The 26274-nt window shown below is 51.5% G+C and overlaps 1 protein-coding gene across 3 annotated transcripts in view; it reads left to right on the top strand.

Annotated features, from left to right (window-relative positions):
• Positions 1-8001: 8001 nt before the first annotated feature.
• The window catches only part of PRDM6 (PR/SET domain 6), a 268286-nt gene continuing 250013 nt past the window's right edge, over positions 8002-26274 (top strand). For all 3 annotated transcript variants that reach the window (XM_069625581.1, XM_069625582.1, XM_069625583.1), the window contains exons 1-2: positions 8002-8165; positions 9530-10007. In XM_069625581.1, coding sequence (XP_069481682.1) covers positions 8007-8165; positions 9530-10007 — 637 coding nt within the window. In that variant the 5' untranslated portion in view covers positions 8002-8006. The remainder of the gene's footprint in view (positions 8166-9529; positions 10008-26274) is intronic.

Raw genomic sequence — 26274 nt, forward strand, 5'->3', positions numbered from 1 at the left:
GACTGTGAAGGATTGGGGCATCCCCAGCACACAGACACATGTGAGAACCTGTCTAGGTCTTGCTGGGTACTAATGGTCGTTCATCAAGTCATATGGGACCATTGCCATGCACCTGAATGATTTAACTTCCAAGAAGATGCCGAAGAAGATAACAGTGTTAGCGCAGCTGAACTCTCAAGGGGTAGAGCAACCTGTCGCCTACATTAGCAGGTGATTGAAAAAAAGGGAAAAGTGCTGGGCTGTCATTAAAAAAGAGGCTTACACGGTTGTGTGGGCCATGAAGAGGCTGAAACCCTACATCATTGGATCGCACTTTACGATCCAGACAGACCATCAGCCTCTTCGATGCTTAATAGCCCTGCAAAGGGAGGACCATAAGCTTTTGCATTGGGCCATATCCCTACAGCACAAGTCAGGCTCCCATCATGGAAATGCAGATGGCCTCAACTGGTGCTTTCACCTTGATGACGAGCCAGACCCTCAGTATGACGAACCAGAACCTCAGTAGGGTGGTGGTTCACATGTTGAGGCTGGGGAGCATGAGAGGAATTTGACCATCCGCATGGTGGGTGTGCGCTCGCCTAGGCTTTTTTGAAATTTTAAATGAAATTGAATGATGGTAGATCAACCTACGGAAAATGTGTGGGGCTAATACACACACATTTTCCTATGCTCACTGCATGACATACACATAGAACTGTGTACTCTTGGTGGGCAAAGCTTTCAGGCACCGTCCTCCTATCATATTTAGTTGGGATATGACAGCCAGAGCACATCAAGGCATCTCAGAATGGGGAGGGCACAACCTTCCTCCTGCCATGGCAAGCCTAATTAACTAACAAAGGGCCCATGGATCCGCCCTGTTCTTTTGTTAGCTCTGCTGATTGCAGCTTCGCATACTAATCAGAGTTAATTCAAGCAGGCCCACAGAAGACCTGCTCGCAGGACTAACAAAAGACAGAGAAACACAAACAATATGCATTGTGTCAACCTGAAGCCAGCTCCCACCTCTCAGTATCAAAGGCAGTGACCTGTCATGTCTGGGACTATGTGTTTACAGTAGGCAACCCCCACATGGGGACCCCATTTAGAAGGTACAAGTATGTGGATTGATGGAGGCAGAAAGTCTGTTCTCGCCACAGATTCAAGGGAGACCTGACATTTCAATCAGGAACCACAGAGGGCTCAATTAACCAAATAGAGCCTTTGATCCACAACAGACAGGAAGATGGGCGGGACGTAATATTACAAGTTTTCACCCCTTTACCTTTTTGGTTGCAAAGCACTCTGGTTATGACCTCATGCATACAGCAGATTGTTGGTGGGGACCCAGGACTGGTTCATTAAGGTAGGCTTACACCAATCACTGGGGCCCATTTGGCTTTAAAAGAGGGTTGAGCCCCTCTTTTGGCAGATCATCTGAAGACTTCACAAGGAGTAACAAGAATAACTAATTTGGTCTGTGGCTGAAGGTACAGTCTATCTTACAGCTTCCGCCAGTGAAGGAAGGCCAGGAGTTCCAAAGAGTGAAGCAAGATCCCTCCCCTAATCATCCCTCAGGGAAAAGAGTGAGATACTGAATCCAGAGGACCCTCCAGCAACTCCAGAACCGGTGTTCAGTCAGCACACAGCATGCCCTGCTAGGCTCTGCAAGCAAGCTACCTATGTGGGAAGTGCCAGAGAGTCGATGAACCAAACCCAGGGCAAGGCCTATGCCTGCAACACTCTCCTCAGCTTTGGACCATCTGCCTTAAACGACCTCACAAGTCCAGTGAAGAAGCTAGGAGGAGTGCATCGACAAGCATCAACCAGCGGCCACCTTCACTGACATTTTTGATCCAGTCAAGCCCCTCGAGCTGCAACTGACTGCACCGCTGACTGTTGTCATGCCATAGTCACTAACATCATCTCAGATGCCTCGACTAGTGCTTTAGACCCACCAACCAGCACTGAAAGAATGATTCCTGACCCTGAGCTGCCGTGTAGGCCAGCCTGCAGCTGTCCGTCCAGCCTCGCTCGCCAAACTGCCTGCTGCCTGATACCCACAGCTCTCTCCCCTCGTGAACACTGTCGCAGAAGTTGCAAATCGCCCTGAAACTGACTCTACACTGTCAAGCAGCAAGAACTTCTACAAGCACAAGGTACATTGTGGTTCTGTCCCACTGGTCCTTGTGACATTTTACAACCCTTTGCTCCCTTTGTGTTGAAAGCAAGTATCCATGAACTATTGTGATTAATTACTTTAGCAACTACCTTCCCGTCAGTATCCAGAGTGCATGCCCTTTCCTTCTTGAAACTGTCTGTCCTGAAACTGACTCTACACTGTCAAGCAGCAAGAACTTCTACAAGCAAAAGGTACATTGTGGTTCTGTCCCACTGGTCCTTGTGACATTTTACAACCCTTTGCTCCCTTTGTGTTGAAAGCGAGTATCCATGAACTATTGTGATTAATTACTTTACCAACTACCCTCCAGTCAGTATCCAGAGTGCATGCCCTTTCCTTCTTGAAACTGTCTGTCCTCTGCATTCCGTTACAGGGTGGATTTATTTTGTAGAATGCTAGAACTGTCTGTTGTGATAATAATAAAGTAGATATGTGTATACAACCTTAATTTAACAGTCCCTTTTAGCATTGGGCAATAATTGTATTTTTGCTGTGTTGCAACTTGCCAACAATCGACGATCTTGTGGAAATAAGCCTGCCGTTCCATCCACGTTACCCAAATTGGACAAGGAGGTTTATAATTTGCTTGTGTTTCCAATCTGTTTGGATACCTTCTGGTGTACTAGAGGTGTCAGGCTGATTGATGGTTTAGAAACCGATATTCATCCCTGGACCACTGGTGCCCCAGAAGTTGATTTGTCACAACTCTCCAGGTGGGCAGGACCAGGCTGATATGTACAGGGACATGTCTCCTTGATAAAACGCAGTGATTGCAGACCCTCCTGAGCAGGCACCTTCCATAGAACCAGCTATTTAAGCCACGTTCATCCTTAGAAGAGGGGATCTCACATTTTCGGCTTTCATGATTATTTTATTCAGAGTCGTAAGAGTGCTACTTGTGTTACTGTCGTAAGGTGCGTACATACCTTTTTTTAATTATATTGTGTATTTGATTTCATATCAATCTTTACACAGTCAAAACAAGTTCAGAATTTCAAAATGTCAGTAGAAGAAAGACATAATAAACTGTCATATGTCATATAAGAAAGATGAAACACAATAAATGCATAACATATATTACCACAATCCTTAGTCTAAAAGTATCTCAAGTCTGTCCAATCCTTAGTAAACACATTTTCAAAATATCCTGTCTAACTAGTCATTAAAAACACGTTTCTCCAATTACTTCCATATAAAATACACATCTGAGGCAATGACGAGTAATTCTCCCGAAAATGTCATACTCCAGAATTGGTCCGTTTTTATAGAGAACATTTCACTTAGAAAAGAGGCATTCACCTTAACATATCTATTGTACAGAAGTGGACAAATAGTACATATATGCCTCGCAGTCTCTACTTCCAGTTTGCACCTTCTGCGGGTTCTTGTCTCCACCCCCCCCCCCCCCCCCCACACCGCATTAAAAGATGAAGACAGACTTCATGAAAGCATGACTCTTAGATCTGCTTAGAATTGCCCAGATATCATGTCAACTAAAGTGTACATCATTGTAAAGGAAGACAACGGGCTGTGGACAACCCAAACTCCATGCCACCTCCAGTTCTAGAATCCTGGAGGCCACCTGGTGCAGGCTTTCAGGGACATGTGCAGGATGTGAGTGAGGTGCTGGAGCTTGTGAGTGAGATGATTCAGACTGAGTGAGGTGGTGCAGGATGGGAGCGAGCTGCCGCTGGGTGTGAGTGAAGTGGTACAGCCTGTGACTGGATCATTCAGACTATGAGTCGTGCTGGAGGATGTGAGTGACGTGGTGCAGGGGGTAAGTGGGCTGCGGCAGCATGCGAATGAGGTGGTCAGCCTCTGAGTGGGTTGATTCAGACTGAGTGAGTTGGTGCCAGATAAGAGTAACCTGGGTCAAGCACTAAGTGAGCTGGTGCGGGTGGGAGTGAGGTGGCACTGCCTGTGAGTAAGGTGATTCAGACTGCGAGTAAGCTGCTGCGGCCTCTGAGTGAAGAGCTGCAGGGTGGGGGTGGGCTGGTGTCCACTCTGAGTGAGCTGGTGCAGGATGTGAGTGAGGTGGTGCAGACTGCGATTAAGGTGATTCAGATTGTGAGTAAACTGTTGCGGGCACTGAGTGAAGAGGTGCAGGGTGGGGGTGGGCTGGTGTCCACTCTGAGTTTACTGGTGCAGCATGCACGAGAGCTGGTTCAGGATGTGAGTGAGGTGGTGCAGCCTGCGAGTGAGGTGATGCAGACTGTGGGTAAGCTTGTGCAGGCTCTAAGAGAGGTGAGGCACGATGCGTGTGAACTGTTGCCCGCTCTTAATGAGCTGGTGCAGGGTGTGAGTGAGGTGATTCAGAATGTTGGTAACCTGGTGCAGGCGCTGAGTGAGGTGGTGCAGGATCTGTGTGAGCTGGTGCGATCTAAGTGTAAGGTGATTCTGACCGAGTAAACTGGTGAAAGATCTGAGTGAGGTGGTGTGAGATGTGAGTGAGGTGGTGCAGCCTGCGAGTGAGGTGATTGAGACTGCGGGTAAGCTGGTGCAGGTGCTGAGTGAGGTGGTGCAGGGTGGGGGTGGGCTGGTGCGGATTGAGAGTGAGGTGATTCAGAATGTGGGTAAACTGGTGCAGGCGCTGAGTGAGGTGGTGCAGGGTGGGGGTGGGCTGGTGCAGATTGCAAGTGAGGTGATTCAGAATGTGGGTTAGCTGGTGCAGGCGCTGAGTGAGGTGGTGCAGGATCTGTGTGAGCTGGTGCGGACCGAGTGTAAGGTGATTCTGACCGAGTAAACTGGTGAAGGATCTGAGTGAGGTGGTGCGGGATGGAATTGAGTGGTGCAGCATGTGAGTGAGGTGATTCAGAATGTGGGTAAGCTGGTGCAGACGCTGAGTGAGGTGGTGAAGGATCTGAGTGAGGTGGTGCGGGATGGAAGTGAGTGATACAGCGTGTGAGTGAGGTGATTCAGCCTGTGACTGTGGTGTTGGGGGTGGTGGGTGATGCAGTGCGGTGTGTGAGTGATGCCTGCTGGCGGCAGCGTGGGCTTCCCACACCCCTGAGCTGGACGGCCTGTGGCAGGGGCACTATCAATCCACACAGAGGCTGACAGATGACCTTGTCAAAAAGGCTCCAGTCACAACATTTCAGGCACCGCCGTGTGCGTATTTTTTGTGAGAAAGGGGGAAGAATTCTGTTGTATCAACCCCAGAACCGACCGGAGCAGCAGCGTTCCCAGGCTCGGCAGGGGCGGCCACGCCTGGCCAGGGGGGCTGCGTGTGGGGAGGAGGGGGGAGGGGGAATTCAGACCACGCAAAATAAATGGTGCCCGTGGTCCACTGTCTGTCAGATACTGGGGCCCGTTGACACAGGACCGCAGGGATTGGGGAGAGTAGCTCTATATGTATTTACACATGTGTGCGCATGTTTAATGGTTATACATATAGATGACACGCACATACATACTACACTATGGGCCCGATTCATGGAATATTTGTCCTTCTGAAAAGTGACATTGCACTGCCGATACAAACCCTGATTTATGGAACCGTGCAAAGTGTATTTTTGCCGTGCAAAGTCCGGGCAAAGTGAGCGCATAGTCATTTTTGCACTACAAAATGACTTTTCCCGGACTTTGCACGGCAATAATACACTTTGCACAGTTCCATAAATAAGGGTTTGTGACGGCAGTGCAAATTCACTTTCAACCGGGCAAAATATCCATGAATCGGGCCCTTCGTGTGCATGTGATATATCCATCTTCTTGAATGTGCGCGCGTGCAGAAGTCTGCGGGCACGCGGCACTGGAGGAGCTCTGCCGCCATAAACCCACGCGCCTGAAGGGAGATTCGGGCAGGTGGCAGTGCCGACTGCACGCACGCACGCATGCATGCACCACGCACACCGCATCTGTACGAACGGGGACATGGAAGTTATGCCAGATTACATCTGTAATGTACATTACATATATTGTATTATTGGTATTTTGGCTTTTCTCAGCGTGTCAACGGTACTTTTGGAAACGTGTCCAAAACAGTCCAAAAACTGCAGTGGCGAGGTGTATTGGTATAACGGCTCGCGCTGGCATAATGTATCGCGACTGGACGTTCCAGCACATTCCGAGACCCGCGCCATCTCCCTCTTCCACCAAAGAACCAAAAACTGTAGCGTGAAACTCGTTGAAAAGACATTCTACGCCCGTGCGTATGTATGTGTGTGTGTGTGTGTGTGTATATATATATATATATGTATACACACACACACACATCTCCTGGAATTATATATATATTTATGGGAAACAAAACGCCAGATATCTTTGCATTCGCTATGGTGAAGTCAAGTTCGTTCAGCACCGCACTCCGAAGTGTTGTCCGACCTCATGGGGCGGTATTTCTTTACTCAGGCAGGGGGCAAGGGTTGGAGAATAAGCAGGTGTGTGAATCAACCATCAAGACACCGCCCCCCCCCCCCCCCCCCAACACACACCCCCCCCCCACTCGCCCCCGGTAACAGAAACAGTTGCCTAAATGCGTGTCGCAGCTCACAAACAAATCGAGGGTGCCAAGTTTTGGAGTTGAAGAGATGACTGCGGTGTCGAGCCGAGCTCGGGGTGTGGGCGCCCTTTCGCTGGTCCGTTATATGCGGACTGAGTAGCACACAGGGAGGCGCCCTCCTGCCCTCACCAGGGGTGGCGGCGCCGCGGGCTGAACACACGTGTGCAATCTGCGGGCAGGTGTGTTCAAGGCCCCGGAAACGCAAACCTGGCAAGGCTCGCCCCGCCCCGCCCCGCCCCGCCCCCTGGCGATCTTCAACTCTTCAGGTATTCCTTGCGGAAACAGATAGAAAAATGTTTTAATGGAGTGGGGTGGTTGACGTCTTGGATTTTTGGGAAGATATTGCAGTCGGAGTTGGGAGCTGTGGGAGCACGAGGGAGCGAAAGTGAGCACACACGTTCGCCTGAAAGAAGAACGCACATTACGGGTGTATTAGGCCCTGATTTACGGATCGTTTTTCAATGGGACTTTCCTATTGAAGATGCCTTATTGTAAATCAGGGCCATAGTATCATTACACGAATGCACAACCGCACAGAGCTGCAGAGACTACCGTGCAACACACCACACAGACACACACAGCCGCCGGCAGTACACGCATGTAATCTCGCCGAGAGACAGCGGCGTGGAAATGGCAAAGAGAGCCTCACAAGCGCCGCTAGTACATCACGTAGACACGCGCACGGTAAAGCACTACAGTTGCAGAGGCAACCAGACATTAACAACGGCGCAAACACACACAAAACACGCACAATCACCTAAAATACAATTCACACTACCAAATAAAACGCGCACATTGCACAATTGCGCACCAGTAAACAATCCGGCTGTTGATAAACGCCGTGTGCACACGCCGACCTGATTGATTCACAACACGTACACATAAAAGTAGCGGAACACCGCTCCCGGCCGTTGCCGCGCACTTCGACCACTGTCTATAATGGCGCAATCCCATTGAAGAAGAGGCCCTTGGGGAAAAGTTATACATTAGACGTTTAATAATCTAGTACCAGCGGACGAATGCGAACACAATGGTAGGATAAATACAATCACAACATGCACGCTCTTGTATTCGCAATAGCCCAGGCACATACACGCGAGAGAGGAGTGGAGCGTTATACGCGAGCAAAAGTGCAGGGTATTGACTTGGGTGTGCGTAGCCCTGCAGTGCACTGGTGTATACGCACGCACGCGCACACACACACACACACACACACACACACACACACACACCCTCGGCCAGTGCCGCGTGGGCCGGTGAAGCCCCACGTGTGCAGCAGCAGCCGCTCAGAGAGCTGAGCGCGCAGCAGCGCAGAGCAGAGCAGCGCGCAGGCTGGAGTGGATGTGGCCCGCCTCCTGCTCCTGCTCACGCAGACCCTGCACGCAGCGCACAGGACACTCTGGCGGCGGCTCGCCTCAGAGCGAGCACCGCGGCCTCCCTGCGCCGTCCCCTGTCCTCGCTGGAACTCCCGGCTTCTCTCCGAGTCCCGGGTCCACCCAGGTAAGGGCACCCTCACCCCTGGCAGGCTTCTGTACTTGGGTTCGGTGTGGTTCGGTAACACATGTGCCTGGGACTTTGGGCAGCGGCGCATAGTGCTTGGTGGAACTCGATGCGATGAGGGGGAATTGGGTGAAGCACAGTGAGACGACAGAGCCCAGTCCCGCTCCTTCAGTGGGACATTGCCAGAGGGGTGACACACCTTGGTCAGTTTCACTGGAGGGGGGTGGGGGCAGATCACCCAGGATTCTGAAGAAACTGACGCGGTCGATTACTAATGGACGCATCTGACAGCTTGTAAAATAGCTGATGGGGGAGGGGCTGCTGTCAGACACCGCGTCTGTCACCGGCCCGTGTTTGTGTCTGCACACATTGCACGTCACGGCGGCTTTGTCTGACCGAATCGAGTTTTGTGCCTGGATCTTTTTTTAATGATTTCTTTGCGTATGCCCCTCGCGCTTGTTTGGCCACGCCTTGGCGTCTCAAGTGTATCAGGGATTTGGAGCCGGGGCACAGGCAGGTCTGAGTTAGTGGTGGGCTGCTGGGTCGGCATGGTACCCATGCCCGTGGCTTAGAACTGTATTACTGCACGGGATGCTGAGGAGTCGGACTTCACACACCTATACCGGCTTCACGGCGTCCGTTTGTGTGGAAATGCTCTCAGAGGTAAGGGCTCGCCGGAAGCATGTGGTTCCAGCCCTGTCCTGCAACCGCTTCTAGGCGGGCACACAGTCGCGGCCGCTTTGCTCGTGCCATGGTGCGCAGGTGCCTTCCCTAGCGCGTGCCATGCACCGTGGCGCTGCGAGTGGCCCTGCGCGCGCCTGCCTGGGGGGCGCTGTGTGTTGGTCTCCATTCTCGGCGTCCCTGCCGAGCCGTACGTCAAGGGTCAAACTGATGGCGCTGTTTATAAAAAAAAGCCCCATAATGTTGACCCTTTCCCTGAGGAAAGGGGGGTGGGCTCCTCTTTCTAGCACGAAGTCGCGTGGACATTGTAAAACAACCAGCGACAGTCTGAGGGAATGCTTTTAATGTGGGAAGTTTCTCTGGCACGCGGGACAGTCATGTTGTGTTTCGTTGGCAAGTAAGCTGTCTTGTGCTGTGTTTTGACACATGTGGTCTGGTGTGCTATATTATGGTATGCAAAACAGGGCACGTTAGGACCGGTTGGGGGAGGGCAGAGGATGTTGTGGTGGTGTGATGTGACCTGACATGGTGTTGTGTGGATTGAAAGATTACGGGGTCCGGGCATGGGGTGCGCATGGCGCGTGTGTTTGGTGGTGTGTCCTCTCGCTCCCTGTTCAAGTGCGTGACGACCCTCCGCAAGTGCCTGCACTTTAATCACGCCCGTGTTTCCTCCCTCCCCGCAGGCGTCGGACATGCTGAAACCCGGGGACCCCGGCGGCTCGGCCTTCCTGAAGGTGGACCCGGCTTACCTACAGCACTGGCAGCAGCTCTTCCCGCACAGCCAGCTGAAGGGCGCGCTGCCCCTGGGAGCCCTGGGGCCCGCCCTGGAGAGAGCCGCCGAGCTCCCGGAGAGCCTCCGCCCGCGCCCGGCCTCGCTGGCCTCGGCCTCCTCCTGCTCTTCCACGCCGGCCTCCACCGCCTCCTCTGCGCCCCTGGCTGCTCTCTCCTCCATGCCCGCTGTCTTTGGAACTCTGCAGAGCCCTGAGCCAAGTGGGCCCCAGCCGGGAGCAATGCGACTAGAACTGGGGCCGCCCAAATGCTTGGAGAGAGCTGCCCAGTGCCGGCCCCGGTGCAGCCCGGAAGAGCTGGACTACTACCTGTATGGGCAGCAGCGAATGGAGATCATCCCCTTGAGCACCCCCACCAGCGACCCCAACAACCGTGAGTATTGCTCCTCTCACCCCAAGCACGCTGAAGGCACAGAGGCATGGCGCCCATGGCTAGAGTAGCGCCCGTCAGGGCGTCCCCACTGACCATTCCCACCAGCGAGCCCAGCAGCTCTGAGCATTCCCAGGACAAGCAGTCCATAGCCCCCATAACTGGGGGCACCACAGAGAGGACCACCACAGAACAAGGCCCAGAAAACACCCATGAGAGGAAGTCTAGCAGCAGTCAAAACAACTGGATCGCAACACCTACCACAGACAGACACAATGCACCCTAGAGAACATCTCACACCGGCCAACCACCAGAGAGAATCCATCAGAGAGCAAAGTACCTGGCGACCCACAACAACCGTCAATATGAAGTATCCCAGAGAAGCACCAAGAGAGGACATAGGACCAAACTGAGGAAACCCAACTCAGAGCACCCCACCAGCGACCAAGACACCCAGCCCAGGCACGTTGCACGCAGCACCCTAGAGACCATCTAACACTGGCCAACCACTGCAACACTCAAAATCAACTGTCTTAGGGAAGCACTCTCCACATAGTACACACCAGAGGAAACCCAACTTAGAGCACCCCACCAGCAACCAAGACAACCAGATCCCACCACCTAGCCCAGGCACTCTGCACACAGAACCCTAGAGAACATCTCACACGGGCCAACCACAACAACACTCAAAATCAACTGTCCTAGGGAAGCACCCTCCAGATAGCACCCACCAGACGAAACCCAACCAGTGCTTTAAATGGGCCGGCCCTACCCGGCCCTCAGTACCTTCACTTCTTATGTTTTGAGCATTTGAGAACCTACACTTCTCAACACCTGAAAGAGAGTACCGGTTCTCAACTATGTTGCGAGGTGAAAATGAACGCTTTTTCATTTCACTTTACAGCAACTTAAAGGTCTACGCTTCTGCAGCCTCTCCCTCCTCCTGCCCCCCACCCACAGTGCCCACAATGTCTCCTTCAGGGCCCCCCTGCAGAACAAAAGGAGAAAGAAACATGCAGCTCCTGGGTTCTCAGCAGCACACCAGGCGTGGAACACTGCTTGGCTAAGTGGAATTCACAGGTTACCACTGGTGTCCTTTGATGGAGAAGGAATTGATTTGGGAAGACTGGGAAATTACTTTTTAAGATGTTTCTTTGTTATTAGCAGTGCCTATTCTAATATGTAAATGTTTAAGTAATTGCAGTTGTGATGGAAAGTTTTCGACTAAAATCTCGCACAGAGCTCCAGTGACCTACGAGTCTATGAGGCAATGACAGCTCCTCTTCTAGAGCTCAGTTTAGAGTTGTGATATCTGATCTCAAAAAAGAAAGTCTCATTTAATATAGATATTCAAACTTTTTTTTAAACAATGAATGCGTAACAAAAAAACTGGAAGTTTGTATTTAAGGATCTCAGCTACACTGCTTTACCAAAGTGTGTGCTCCTTGGCACATCATGTAAACTCACTGGGCATTGCCTGCAAACGATAGGGTGTGCCTAAAAGGGGCCTGTGGCCAAGGAGCTGCGCCAAACGACTTCAGGCAAAAGGGCCGCGCCGTCGTGGCTCGCTCGGGGAGTCCCTGCACTTCTTTTCTCCATTTAAAGCACTGCAGCCAACACAGAGCACCCCACCAGCAACTAAAATAGACGGGCCCCAACTTACCCACAAGACATAATCCACCGCGAAGCAAACTGGCGACCCCCAACAACATGCAATGAACTGCCTTAGCACCCTGTCCCCAGGACAAACTGCACAGCTACCCACAACTACGGGAGTGTGGAAGGCCGACCACAGAGCAGTCACACTAGTACACACCTCAGCAGCCTCCCCAACAACTACACAGTGCAGTGCTGGAGTATATGGCAGCCAACTCGGGGCACTATCCACGACCAGCCCCACAAGCGACACGGAACACTCACCCTGGCATACAAGCCGGCGCACCAGGACTCAACACCTATAGTCCTGGGACCACCAGCATCCAACAACACACAACAGTAGAGCAGCGCCCTTCCAGCCCACGGAGGGGGGGGGGCACCCCCCGCCCCCGGAGAGACCACGAGCACCCAGCAATGAAAGGTGCGGAGGCCAATGATAGATAGCGCGAGACGGGCGGCCCGGCAGAACCCCGAGGGCGCCCAGCAGAGTTCCGGCGCTTCCCGCGGCGCTACTAGATGCCACCTGTTCCGTCACGCGGGCTGCCTTCAGGCTCCCTGGCCTACACCCCTCTCTTGTACAACGTCGATGTGTACTTTCTTTCTCCGATGCTCTTGGCGTCTTCCTTCTTTCTTGTTTTTTGTTTCTTTATCTCTCTTGTATCGTTCCTTTCTTTCTCTTTCCAACAGAATTGAAAGACACAATATTTTCTTAATGTATGTCTTTATTTGTACACAATATCTAGCGCCCACGAAGGGGAAATATCGTGTTTTGTTGCGCGGCCATTTGATGGACGGAAGTGTGTTTCCCTTGCGCGGCCCGGGAGCGCGCTCTTTGCACGCGGTGCTCTTTTTCTTAGGGATTGCGGGTGGGGGGGAAAAGGGGAGGGCACCCCGACTGTTAACTTTAAAATAGTGTTCCACTTGTGCGAAGAGAGTGCGGTGTAGGCATTGTTTTTCTTTGAGGAGGCGGAAAAGGCGTTTTTTTATAGTTAATGGTCAGCATCGCTGGCACAGGCTGTGTGCCCGCACGAATGCCAGCGGCAAATGCGGGCGAAAATACCCCATCCACGGGAGAGTGGCCGGCGGTGTTATAGAGATCATTCCAATTCCACGGAGACGCTTATTCATATGTACCGAGGTGCTGATTTACAAACATGTTTTTAAATGGGTAAGTGCCATTGAAAACATGTTTGTAAATCAGGCCGAGTCTTACGTTTTACACACACTTACGCGTATAGACATATATTGCAACCTATGTGTTCATAGTTGTAATCATTTACATCTAGTCGTGTAAATATATAATTGCAATACAAAGGAGACTATAAATAAATGGACATGAAAGAAGCGCGCTATATTCAATGCCACATTACGTATAAAAGAATCATGGCCCGAGCGCGCACACACCGGCACTATATGAGAAGGCTCTGACAGTCTGTGTTCCCCGGGGTAAGGCAGCTCAGTGGGTTGAGCTGCGGCCGCTGGTTTGATCCGGCACAGAGGGCGCAGCGCTTTCTCCTTTCATGTCCCTTAAATTGAGTTCCATTGAATGTCCTTACACTAGCAAGACGGTGTGTTATAAAGACAGCACGGGACACAAAGTGCGACGTTGGTCGTGTGTGTTGTGAGTCCTGTCTGCTTTTTACACCCTTGTGTATCTGCGGCGCATTTGATCTGGGCTCGGGTGTGCGCTGCCCTGTGGGGTGCCAGGGGCGGGTATTGACTGGCACGGCGCCTCCTGGATGACCGACTTTCGGAACTCTCCAGGCCGGACCGAGTTACTTTCGGCCCCTTTGCCGCCTCTCCCCCTCCACGGAGCCGCACGGCCGATGCCTTGGACACGGGGGCGCTGCTTTGGAGGGGACACAGACCGCAGCCTGTATGAAATAAAAGGGTAGAACGCAAAAAGGGAACTCTGTTTTTAAACTTAATCAATGATTAATTCATTGCGATTAACATTGAATTAAAAACACAATATGTTGCGAGCGCACAACGTCGCCTTTTTCTTCACAGTGCAAAACCAAGAACAACCGAAAACGAAATATAGAAACGCGCGTCTCCCCTTACTTTCAGCGCATCTCCATTCGAAATAGCCAAAAAGTATTCAGAGTTCGGGGCCTGCAATTGAAAGTTCCTCTTAACAATGATAAAACCAGCAGATGCGCATTACAGCCCCTGAGAGTGGGAAATGAGGGCGTCCCCTCTTTTCTAAGAACAATGTAAACATGTTCCGGGGGAATCACCTCTCCTTCAAATCAGTCGATGTGTTTCGCCTTCGGGCTTTATACGAATTAGACGCCCTTCTCGCCCAATCCGGAAATGGCGGCAGAGACGCGACACGGTACTGTGGCAATTGTGTGGCCGGTGGTATGTATTCAGGACCCGGCTGCTCAATTGTCTTGACAGCGACACTTTTACACGACTACACTCTCCCGGTAGTGGAGAAGGGGGGGGGGCGCTGCGGGCTCCCTTCATGTGAGATTCTGTGGTGACTGCCGAGCTTGCCTGGGTCCCCCGCGAGGTCACTGCGCTGGGAGGCCTCCTCCTGCCGGAACCTGGCCGCCCCTCCTGATCCCATGAGGACCCAAGGTCCCACTGAGCGGAGGACAGAGGCGCAGCCTCATGGACAGAGTGGTGCACAGCAGGAGGCACGGGTCTCGGACTATGCCAAGCCACCCCATGTGTGGCCTAAGCCCCCAAGTGCCCCGCCATGGATACACGGCAGATTCCAAATCTCGACGAATGGCGGCAAATACCACTCAGAAGAACGAGGGAGCGTCCTTTCTCCGCACGGTTTCAAAATGCGGGCTCCCCTCCACCAGAAATAACGAGTTCACCCAAAAAGCCCGCACGCCTCTGTGGAAAACAATACTCCAAACTGGCAAGTGCTTACACATGGTTCCCCTGCCCGTCCCACCTGCGAGAGAAGACACGCTTTATTGCTTTCAGTTCCGGGTCAGAGCGACCAGGGAAGTCTCCAAACACAGAGGCCGGGGTCCCGCAGGGTTGTGTTCCTAGAGAGTGCAGAGAGCCACCCCGACTGCACCTCAATATCTCCCGCGGATTCCCCCCGGAGAGGCTCGTGTCACTCAGATAGCATGCATGTTTAAACGCGGCACTTCACGGTCTGAACGGCCAGAGCCGCGGTTATTATTTAACTGGCTGGACGCTTGAAAGATGAAATGCGGAGTCGGGATCTGAACCTGCTAAGACGGTCTCCTGTGCCGCTGCGTCCTCTAGCTGGCTGTCTGTCACCGCACCCTCCCTGCTCGGCTGCGTATACACGCGGCCAGTGCATAGAAGGGGGCAGGAGAGGCGCTGGCTGTTTATTTCAGGTGATAAAACAGGCCATCAGCAGTAATCTCCATCGATATGTGCCAGCAGCAGATGAGGGATGAGGGGACAGTCCGCAATTAATTGCCCTGTGGTTGTGTGGGAGCGAGTGGAGCCGGGGCTGACCGCCATCGATCCCCTCCGCGGGACGCTATTCATCATCTGCGCCTGGTGTACGGGGGGCTCCAGGCCGCTCGGGCCGCCCTACCCCCAGCCCGGCCACCGGGACATTTCATTCACTGCTCCGATCAATGCTGGAGCGGGACCCGCGCGAGCAGCGGAACACAGTGAGAAGCAGGCCCGGCGTATCTATCTGGGAGTCCCGCATAGCGCCGCAAATGACGTCCTGTGTCACGGCGCTTTTTTACTCGCAATCAATAGACATCAATAAACTAAAATCGGACACATTGAACGGGGTTGACTACACAAACGGGGACAGAGGCAGCGGCGCATACACAAAACACGCATAGCAGTGAGTAATACACACAGCAGGCCTATCCACAATCACGTGTACACAGAAACACAAAACGAGAAGACAACGGGAGTCGCCGTACACGCAACGAGAAATACACACACAGTTAGACTCAATGAGAAACACACTGGCCTACTCAGAAAGACACCCACACACACGCCCCGACTCCATCCCATAGGCATGGTCAGTGGCAGGAAACCCCTGAATCAGAAGAGTGCTGGGAGGGAGGGTGGGGGGGGGGGGGTTATTGTTGTCCAATTATCAGAGTGTTATGCTATGTGCACATATGCGGCCTTCTAGTGGTTTTTAGCAATGTCGGTGCTACATCATTGAGTGCTGTGACTTCGCGTCGCCTCTTTCACGTGCAGTGCCCCACGCTGGCACCGGCGCCCGAGGTCCGGGCCACGAGCCTGGCCTTGCCCGGGACATGTCACGTCTGACTAAAGCCAGCAGCAGTCTCGCGAGAAAACCAAACTGCAGGCGAGGTCACCAGCGGGGCCACGCGAGCGAGAAGCACGGGCTTTCCCTCAAACGCCGCCAGGCCCATGAGCGCGGCCGCAGCGGGCGGCCCTGCAGCGGGGCGGCATCTGTAAAAAAAATAATAAAACGGCGCACGCTGCTTCCACAGAAGATGCGGCAGATACAATGTTGTACCTCCTTTTATAATTAGAAAATGTGCCAACGCCAGCACTCGGCTGCTTTTCAAGAGCGTGCTACTTTCTCTCATTTTACCCGATGACACGACTTCAGGGCACGGCTCTCGTACTTCAAAAAGAACAGGCACGGGGGACGTCGCCCGGAGTAGCCGCTTGCTTCGGAGTCCCGCGCGGAGCGGAAAAGGAGAGCGGCGCTTCCAGTAGGAAATCACCCATTGGCGCATCCCCGGAGGCGGTGGGGATCGGCCCGCCGGGGGCGGCGTGCACGCGTGACGCACTTATGTCAGGAGGCGCCCCGCGCGGCTGTGTCAGGAGGCGCCCCGCGCAGCTGTGTCAGGAGGCGCCCCGCGCGGCTGTGTCAGGAGGCGCCCAGCGCAGCTGTGTCAGGAGGCGCCCCGCGCAGCTCTGTCAGGAGGCGCCCCGCGCGGCTGTGTCAGGAGGCGACGCACTCTGTTCCGACTCTACGGTCGCGGCGAAGTTTCTAAAAATGCCGCCGAAGAACAGACTTCTGCCCGCGGCAGACACAGCCATGTGAGACCCGAGGGTCTATTCTCCCGGGTCGTCGCAGATTCCATGCCACTCGGCACTTCTGTAGCCTCTCCGCGTCTCATGCGGCTAGAATGCAGACCACCTGCTGTTGCTCTTTCTGTCAGAATTTGTTTCATATCTTTAGTTTGAACGGACGTGGGGTGACCTTTGATGGGTAGACAAGCAGGCAAGCACATGGATATAGAGGCATGCAAAGAGGTACTCATACCCACCCACAAACACACATAATACGGTGTAGGGATGAATGCCCACATGGACAGACAGGTGGTGGATAGATGGCTACATTAGCTAGATGGATAGATTGGCAGATAGAAAAACAAATAGAGGCGTGGTAGCCAGATGCCCAGAGACGCATTGACACCTACCCAGAAAATAAAACCGGCTAGCAGACCCAAATTGTAACCATAATGTAGTGGAACTATTTGCCCGCGCCTTCCCGCGTTCCACAGACCTCACACCCACCCTCGCTCTCTTCCCCACTACAAACCCCATTCCTGGGTCCTGCCGTACGTCCATTGCCCCCTCCCGCCGCAACCCCCTTTTCCAACTGTACTGTCAAGGCCGAAAGAAACATAGTGGCAGACAATGTATCTTAAAGGAGCCAAACTATGTTGTCAATGTCCCACCACAGCATGCAGACGTATGCACCAAGCCCTTTCTATTCACCCACTGTTCCCATCTCTCAGGGGACAGGCCAGGACTATAGCCACCGGCACCCAACCATTACGTGCACACACGGCTGTGCCGGCTGCCCGAGTTTCACATGAACATTGCGTCTTTGCATTAGACACACGCCGATCCCTGTGGGGACATGGGTATGTAGTCGTCTGCAAGCTGGCTCAGCAAGAGGTGACATTGAACCATCTCCTGCAGGAATGAAGTTCGAATCCCCAGTAAGGGAGCTGCAAAACAAGCCCTTCGCCTGCAAATCCAGAGCCACAAGAAGCGAGTGAAGGATGGCACAGATTTCCCAAAAGTAGTGGAACGATGTACTGTTTAGTTCTTACACACTTCTACGTCTGCATGCTTTATAATGAAGGGCCGGGTGAGAAGGCAGGCATGCACACACTGAAGGGAACGTGCCACAGCGCTCGCTTCAGCTGACCGGCCCCTGCAGGCCTTCCCTCTCCTGCCCCTACTTCGGCTCAGTCTGCTTCACTGGTACAATTTGCTTAGAGAGCATTTCTGAAAGTAGCTTCCCTTTACCGAGAGCTCCCTTGATGTTACGCACAAACAGTCGAGATGCTCGGAGGAGTAGCACACCTTTCCTTTTTCCTCAGCTCTTGGGATATTGGGGACATGGGGCGCCACATCTCTCAGCTCTAACAGAGGGAGCAACGCATCCCCACAGTGTTCCCCTATGCATCCCCACCTGGCGGTGCCTGAACTCCTGAGCGGATCCGAGTGTTCATCTGCAGATAAGAAGATAACAGGAGCAGGCCCGCGGCCTCATTGAGTCCCATGAGAGAAACGCCAGAGACAGGGCGGACTGCGCTTTGAAATTATGAATACCGCATATAACGACGTTCATCAAGAAAGCTGCTTGAAATATTTCAAGAATTAATCTTGCCTGTTCGCACCAGTATGGAGGCGATGCAGGTCGACCTTTGGGTCACAGAGGTGTCTCGCCTTTCAGGGCTGTGTCGCAGGCGCTATCTTAGAAGGGCCCTCAGACTGTTGACGCCGAGGTCGAGTGAGCTTCGCCCTGTCCTTCTTTCTAGCTGGACCGGGGCTTCTTCCCTTCTAGATTACACCGTTTGGCTTTCACTAGATAGCCCTAAAAGACCCGGAATGGGATTTCAGATGTAACCGAATTTTATGGCGCACTTCATAGCAACGGGATCCGTGCCGGGGTACAGGCCCTTGAAGCAGAGGCTTTCCCTTAAACTCATGTGGAGTCTCTTTCCAGTGCACACAGAGGCATCACGCGCATGTGTGCACGCGCGCGCGCCCACACACACCCACCAGCATCACCGTACAAAACACTCCACAGTAAATCCCAAAAACAGAAGCCTACCTGCAGGCTGAATGGCGAAAGGGTGTCATCGTTTTCAAAAGAATGCATTATGTTATGTTAACTGACTCGGATCCGTTGCCAGTTGCACACACCCCAGGGGCTCTGGCACATCTGAAAGTGAGGGGGTGGGTGATGTTAATAAGGGAAGGGAAAATGCAAGATAGCTTTGCAGAGGTGTTGATATGTGTGTGGGTCTGTTTCTGAGTGGACTGCAGGGGTGGACTGTCCAATAGGGAACTATGGAGTTTTCCCGGCAGGCCTCTGCACCCAGGGCCTCTTTTGTGTGGTAACTTATTTTATAGTCACAATTTCTCATAGGAAAAGGGCTGGGCTTGCTGAAAATGTGTGATATGGGGCCACTATGAACATTATTTGCAGGGCCTCTTTTGGTTCCCAGTGCACCCCCGGAGGACTGTGTCAGGGCATAGAGGAATTTGTGTACAGTATGGAATTTCCTCCAATCAGATCTGCAAACGGTGGTGAAAAATCATTATACAACGCCTTCTCGGACCAACCCGTATCTTGTGAAAGTTATTTTTCCGCATCTCGGTGCTGCATACCTTTCTCACAGTTTTTGCAGGTGTCTTGTGTCATTCCCACAGTAGCCTTTGATGCATCATTTGAGCACCCCCACCCCCAGAGAGAGGCTCGAAGCCAGTATGGATCTCTACTAGACGGCGTGGCAAAGCACAACAGTGCTACTTTGTGGCTCTTCAGACCTTGGGCCCATTTGCCTCTGTCCTCTTTTCTTAGTGCTGTATGTGGAGACACGTCGGAAAAGCTGTATGTTTAGTACCATTTACAAATCGTAGTGGCTGTGTTCCTGTCAGATTTTGTGACATACTCCAGCTTCGTGCAGTCATTGGAGGGGCCAGTTGGCACTGCATGGTACCATTTCAGAGTGCCTGTTGGCCCTCAGTGCCCGTATTGGCATAGAGTGCTTGTCAATCCGGCATAGGCACATAGAGGTATAGCCTCCATATGCTCTGGATTGAGTACACCGGGAGTTGAAGTGGACTCCTGCTAGGATTAGCAAGCAGTGCACGGGGTGTGCACGCCACACCTCTGCCATAGGCATAATATAAGCCCGGCTTCTGGGTTCTGTTTCCGACTGGCACAGTGTCCTTTGGCCCTAATAAGAATGGCCTGACGTGCTGGATAGCCTCAAGTTGCTTCCTGGCACGGTAGTGTGGGATTTGTGATTTGTGTGTTTTGCCCATCCAGTCTACTGATATCGTGATCACGTGACATCCCTTTATATCCCTGCATTGCAGCAGCTACTCTAAAGGCTCACGTTGGTTGTTCAACCTCTTTCACTGCCGACCCTTATAGTTCATCAGGTCCAAGCGCTGGTCAGACAGTGGGTAGGATCATGCTTTTGCTGAGATAGAACTGCAAGCCAGGCATCCTTGAGTCCTACAAAGGCCACCAGCGCCACCCATACGTTTACACAAGGAGCTCAAGGCCAGCCGCCCAGACCCATGCCCATCGGGGCCCAACTTGTCATAGTCTGTCAGGAGAAGTAGTGGAAGGCATCTACTCCAACCAACCATCGGGAAACACCACACCACTCGGTCTATGGACATAAACGTACCAGCCTTGATGAAGACCCTGAGAGGTCGAAACACGTTGTCGTCTGACCACTTTGACCACCCTATATATAAACAACACAATGATTCACAAAAAATGATCTAAGGAATACGCTTTCCTCTTTGTTTCATGCGCGAGGTATCTGAGAACAAACAATTACTAATCCTTCAAGAGGTGCTGCCAGCCTCACTGGCAACTTTGCCTACTTGCTCGTTGTTGACAGCCAGGAACTTTGCCAAGGGACCTGAGAAGACTAGATGGAGTGCCACTGCAGGAAAGTGGAGGATGGAAACCTAGGCTTGCTTACCTGACCTCGTTTTGGGAAATGGATGCCGCAGCTTATGGTGACTGAGGTTGCATGCTAATGCATGCCCATTGACGTATGTGAGGCAGTGGTAGAAGTGTGCCAAGAAAAATAGTGGAACTGTAGCTCAGGGGGGTGGGGGGTAGGTGGGAGGGAGCAAGGTGCAACACATTGCCAACGATTTATGGATGGGCCAGGCGGACAGCCAAGTGGGTGGAATGAGGTCCTCTGTATTGTTTTTCATCATCTTCTGATCGCTAAGAGGCAGCCAGATAGAGTGTATCCAGGCTGAGATGCCATTCAATCTCTGTCAATGTACAGTGAAGCGGATTTCAGTTTAGCTGTAACTGCTGTGGCTCAGCAAAATACAGAGGTATGTTTAAAAAGAGACATTCCGGAATGGGTAAAATGGTTGTAAAAGTAGCGGTACACCGCTCACAATAGCTCCCGCTCACTTCAGCCACTGATCTCAGGCAGAGAAGGTCTGGGGAGGAAGGCCAAATAGAGAAGAGGGCAGCTTTAGATTTCGACCCACTGACCTCATAAGTTTGGGTTATCAGCAGCAAAATGAAAGTCACGCAAGCACTGGATAACACGTGTGAGGCATCAACCCGAACATTTCTGCTAACTATGGAGCCACTCGCCCAAAAGGACAGGCGCTACCAAGATCCTTAAATCTTGCAACGAAAGAAACAAGGGCTATTATGGCACAGTATGGAAAAGTAGCAAAGGATGGAAGCCATTACAGAGGCAGTGGCATCTCTCAGTGACGTACGTGCAACAGAGAAGGCGAGCGTATATTCCCGCAGGAGCACAGCTCTACTACAAGGGGTCTTAAGGTTAGATACTTTGAGGAAAGGCTTAGGGCCAATATTTGAAATCACTCCTGCAAAAGCATCCCTGTTTCACGGGATCACCTTCTAGCAATAGTCTCTGGGGCAAACGCAGGGTTAGAATCTAAAGAAGGTGTGCAGAAGGCAAAGAGGAGTAGAATAAAGAGAGTGTTGAGTGGAGTCTCCAGGAAGGGCCTGGTGGTTTGCTGATTTCACAGCATGCAGTGCGGCTTCTTGACAATTGTTGTGTCAGATTGTTCAGCAATCACTTTTCCAAACTCTCTTATTGCCTTGGGCAGGAGTTCTTGCTGTTTGCCAAACTGTGAAGCCCCAGGCTATCGCCTGCTGCAGGAGGTTCCCGATGGATCCAAGACTCCCAGGCTCACACCATAGGGACACACTACCATTGCTGCCATGTGAAAGAGGTCTAACCACACCATTGCTGCCATGCGGAAGAGGTCCACCCACCTGCACATGTAAAAACAAGGCACACAACACGCTGCAATGACGCTGGCCCTTTTCCACAGGCCATCCTCCAGCGGGGGGCACTACCACTGTGCACTATCCCTGAATAAGTGCACATGTATTTTGTAAGATCACTGAAAACAGTGTGTCCCTCTCGGATTCACCTAGGAACATATCTCAAACATTGTTGGTCATGGCATTGTCACACGCTATCCGTCCACTCAAAATGTAGGGACTTTGTTCTCGGTAAATAACATTCTCATAATAATAATGAGAGTGTTCCCCATTTCTGCTGAAGACTCAGCAAAGGAGCGAGATTTGCCCTTAGTACGAGGCTACTGTGTGTGATTATGCCACGCAATGAAGTGCTGGCTGCCTGAAGTGCCAGGGTACCAGCTAAAACCTACCATCCCCTACCTCTCTTCTGCCTGCTAGCTGAACATGTTCCCTCGCCTCTAACCTGCCTCTGTCCCTCACGTCTTCTGCCTCCATTCTAGCACTTCACCCATCATGGTCACATCCCGAGCACATCTGGCCGTACCGCCCACCTGCACTTAAAACATGTCCAATGTTGGTTGTCCTTAATCTGTGCATGTCCATTTATGCATTGTCCCCAGTGACTGTTCCATTTACTCGCTTCCACAACCAGGTCAGAATGTCCCTCAAACTCACCCCATTGTAAGAAGCTCACTGCTTCCCATCAAATCTGATTTCTCATCAGTTGTACATTCTTTAGTGATCAAAGGAGCATTGTTCCTCCTGCATATATTACATAAATAAATAAATAACATGCCCTTGTTGTGCAAACGTTTAGGAGGCGAGTTTGGGGAGGGAAGTGGCATTAGCGCACTTGTGTGACATGCAAATGGAGTCGCATTGACTGTGACAAAATACTTACTGCGAGGATATTTTAACATTCAATTCAACACTATGCTGACAATGTACACACGGAATCTATGATTTACATGTCAAAAGGCAGCAATTCTTTTTAGGCATGATGCTCAATGTCCGCCAGATAGCGCTGTATGGCTTGTCAGTGGTGTAAGTGGGTAAGAAATCGAGGCGTGGGGCTCTAATCGGTGACAAAGCAAGGGGAGGGGCCTAAAAAGTGTCTGGCGAGGCCTCAGAATCCCAAGTAGCCGAGGCACCTTTAAACTATGTGGGGCCCCTGTTACTAAGGATGCCAAGTAGCAGAGGAACCTTTTAACGATGTGGGGCCCCTGTTACTAAGGATGCCAAGTAGCCGAGGCACCTTTAAACGATGTGGGGCCCCTGTTACTAAGGATGCCAAGTAGCCGAGGAACCTTTAAACGATGTGGGGCCCCTGTTACTAAGGATGCCAAGTAGCCGAGGAACCTTTAAAAGATGTGGGGCCCTGTTACTAAGGATGCCAAGTAGCCGAGGCACCTTTAAACGATGTGGGGCCCCTGTTACTAAGGATGCCAAGTAGCAAAGGAACCTTTAAAAGATGTGGGGCCCTGTTACTAAGGATGCCAAGTAGCCGAGGAACCTTTAAAAGATGTTGGGCCCCTGTTACTAAGGATGCCAAGTAGCCGAGGCACCTTTAAACGATGTGGGGCCCCTGTTACTAAGGATGCCAAGTAGCCGAGGAACCTTTAAAAGATGTGGGGCCCCTGTTACTAAGGATGCCAAGTAGCCGAGGCACCTTTAAACGATGTGGGGCCCCTGTTACTAAGGATGCCAAGTAGCCGAGGAACCTTTAAAAGATGTGGGGCCCTGTTACTAAGGATGCCAAGTAGCCGAGGAACCTTTAAAAGATGTGGGGCCCTGTTACTAAGGATGCCAAGTAGCCGAGGAACCTTTAAAAGATGTGGGGCCCCTGTTACTAAGGATGCCAAGTAGCCGAGGCACCTTTAAACAATGTGGGGCCCCTGTTACTAAGGATGCCAAGTAGCCGAGGAACCTTTAAACAAGGTGGGGCCCCTGTTACTAAGGATGCCAAGTAGCCGAGGCACCTTTAAAAGATGTGGGGCCCTGTTACTAAGGGTGCTAAGTAGCCGAGGAACCTATAAACGAGGTGGGGCCCCTGTTACTGAGGATGCCAAGTAGCCGAGGAACCTTTAAACGATGTGGGGCCCCTGTTACTAAGGATGCCAAGTAGCCGAGGCACCTTTAAACGATGTGGGGCCCCTGTTACTAAGGATGGCAAGTAGCCGAGGAACCTTTAAAAGATGTGGGGCCCTGTTACTAAGGATGCCAAGTAGCCGAGGAACCTTTAAAAGATGTGGGGCCCTGTTACTAAGGATGCCAAGTAGCCGATGAACCTTTAAACGAGGTGGGGCCCCTGTTACTAAGGATGCCAAGTAGCAGAGGAACCTTTAAAAGATGTGGGGCCCTGTTACTAAGGATGCCAAGTAGCCGAGGAACCTTTAAACGAGGTGGGGCCCCTGTTACTAAGGATGCTAAGTAGCCGATGAACCTTTAAACGAGGTGGGGCCCCTGTTACTAAGGATGCCATGTAGCCGAGGAACCTTTAAAAGATGTGGGGCCCTGTTACTAAGGATGCCAAGTAGCCGAGGAACCTTTAAACGAGGTGGGGCCCCTGTTACTAAGGATGCCAAGTAGCCGAGGCACCTCTAAACGAGGTGGGGCCCCTGTTACTAAGGATGCAGCCTATCAGACAAGCTGGAGTTGTGTACCTGGATTGAAAGGAAGTTAAATCTTTTTGAAAAGGTATGTTACATATAACTAATCGGAAATCAAAATGTATTAAAATTCAGATATTCAGATGTAAAATCATATCAAAATATATCAATGCACATTCCAGAAGTTCTTTTGAATTACTTGATTCTCATCTATTCATTTTATTAAATCCCTTTAATGAAAAGGCTTCCAAGTGATATGTTGCAAAAATCACATAATGAATTCTCTGCATCATACCCTCCTTTCCGTGTTAGAAAATATATACTCTAATTCTGACTGCCCATAATTGATTATGCACTTGTAAAGATGGCTGATAGTGACATCTACTGGGGAAGAGCAATATTGTCAATAGTCATCGTTTCATTGACTTTACCTAAACAGGAACCCAGTTTGGGGAAGTCAGTTCTGAGAGTCCCAGCAGAGTTCAGGCTCAAGGGTAATTTTGGGCGCCTGCTGGGGCACAGCCCTGGCCCACATAAAGCCCCGGGACACGCTATGTCTGTCCACCATTGAATGGCTTTCACTGTCATTCAATCACCTCCATTTTTTTGTATTTAATACATAATGGTATGATGCATTTGTTTTCACTGTAACATTTTCTGTGTTCAAAGAAAAGACATGTGCATATTAAAATGTGATTTATCCTGCGAATGAGGCAAGGCATTCATCCTTCAGCATTTTCTCAGAAGTCTCGATCCAGAGGCTCTCTTGTGGATGCCAACCGTGCACTTTCACTGTTGTTGTTGTTGTTATCTCTTGCCCAATGTGTGGGTTTGTGTTTCTGTGTGTGTGAGTCAGGGAGCTGGCTCTTAGCACTGGTATTTTACAGCATGCGCTTCTAGTTGGCGTAGAGGGCCTTGGATGGATTTTTTGATCGAAGGCGATAGAATCGTTTATTCCGCTTCCCTGCTAAGAGGTCGCAGCCTGCCAAGCACTGTATGGTCCCTGTTCATTGAGTTTGTTCCTCCAGCCTTCAATGGCAAGCCTAGGGGGTGGCATGAAACCTGAAATGGACTAGACTAACAGTTGGTAGCATTCAGCAAAGCTGGTCATGCAGGGATCACACCCGACCAAGAAGCGGGGGAGGGTCGCATTCCAGACAGAGCAGCATTCTATCAAAACACAATAACCAAATGAACAATCCTTGTTATACCATGCCTCATTTCTTTGTGTGCTACCCAATCGTAACAACACAGCTATCACAATTGTTTGGCTGGAGTCCCCATTATGTTATTGCTGCAGGGAAATGTTCAGGTCTGCAATATGAATTTTTATGAAAGTTTGTGCAAACCCTGCCCAACATGGCATTCAAAGGAAAGCCCCACTGCAAAGCCAGGGACCCTGAGCCTTCATGCTTTGCAAGGGTGCCCATCTAATGGGCTCTGCACCAGTTAACCTGACAGCTCTATTCACAAGGGTAGGCACCAACACCCTCTTCTTCTTCCAAGGTACAGTAGACACCTCTGCGCAAGCCAACGGTACCCCGAGACAAGGGACACAACAGTGCTTTGATAGGTACCCCTGGAGCAGGACGAGTGAGCGATCTGCCTTTTTGAACCTTACAAATGGTGTTTTAGCACATATGCATTGCAATCAATATCATGAGCCCCAGCTGGCATATTCCCCATTTAGGAAACTAATTGCAGGCATTGGTCAAGACCAGAAAATCAGCTGCACCCAATCAGACACTGGTCTCAAAAGAGAGACCGATGCCTGCACAGTGGCCTAGAAAAG

This window comes from Ambystoma mexicanum, chromosome 6p, assembly GCF_040938575.1.
Source record: "Ambystoma mexicanum isolate Mex_15411 chromosome 6p, UKY_AmexF1_1, whole genome shotgun sequence".
NCBI lineage: Eukaryota > Metazoa > Chordata > Amphibia > Caudata > Ambystomatidae > Ambystoma > Ambystoma mexicanum.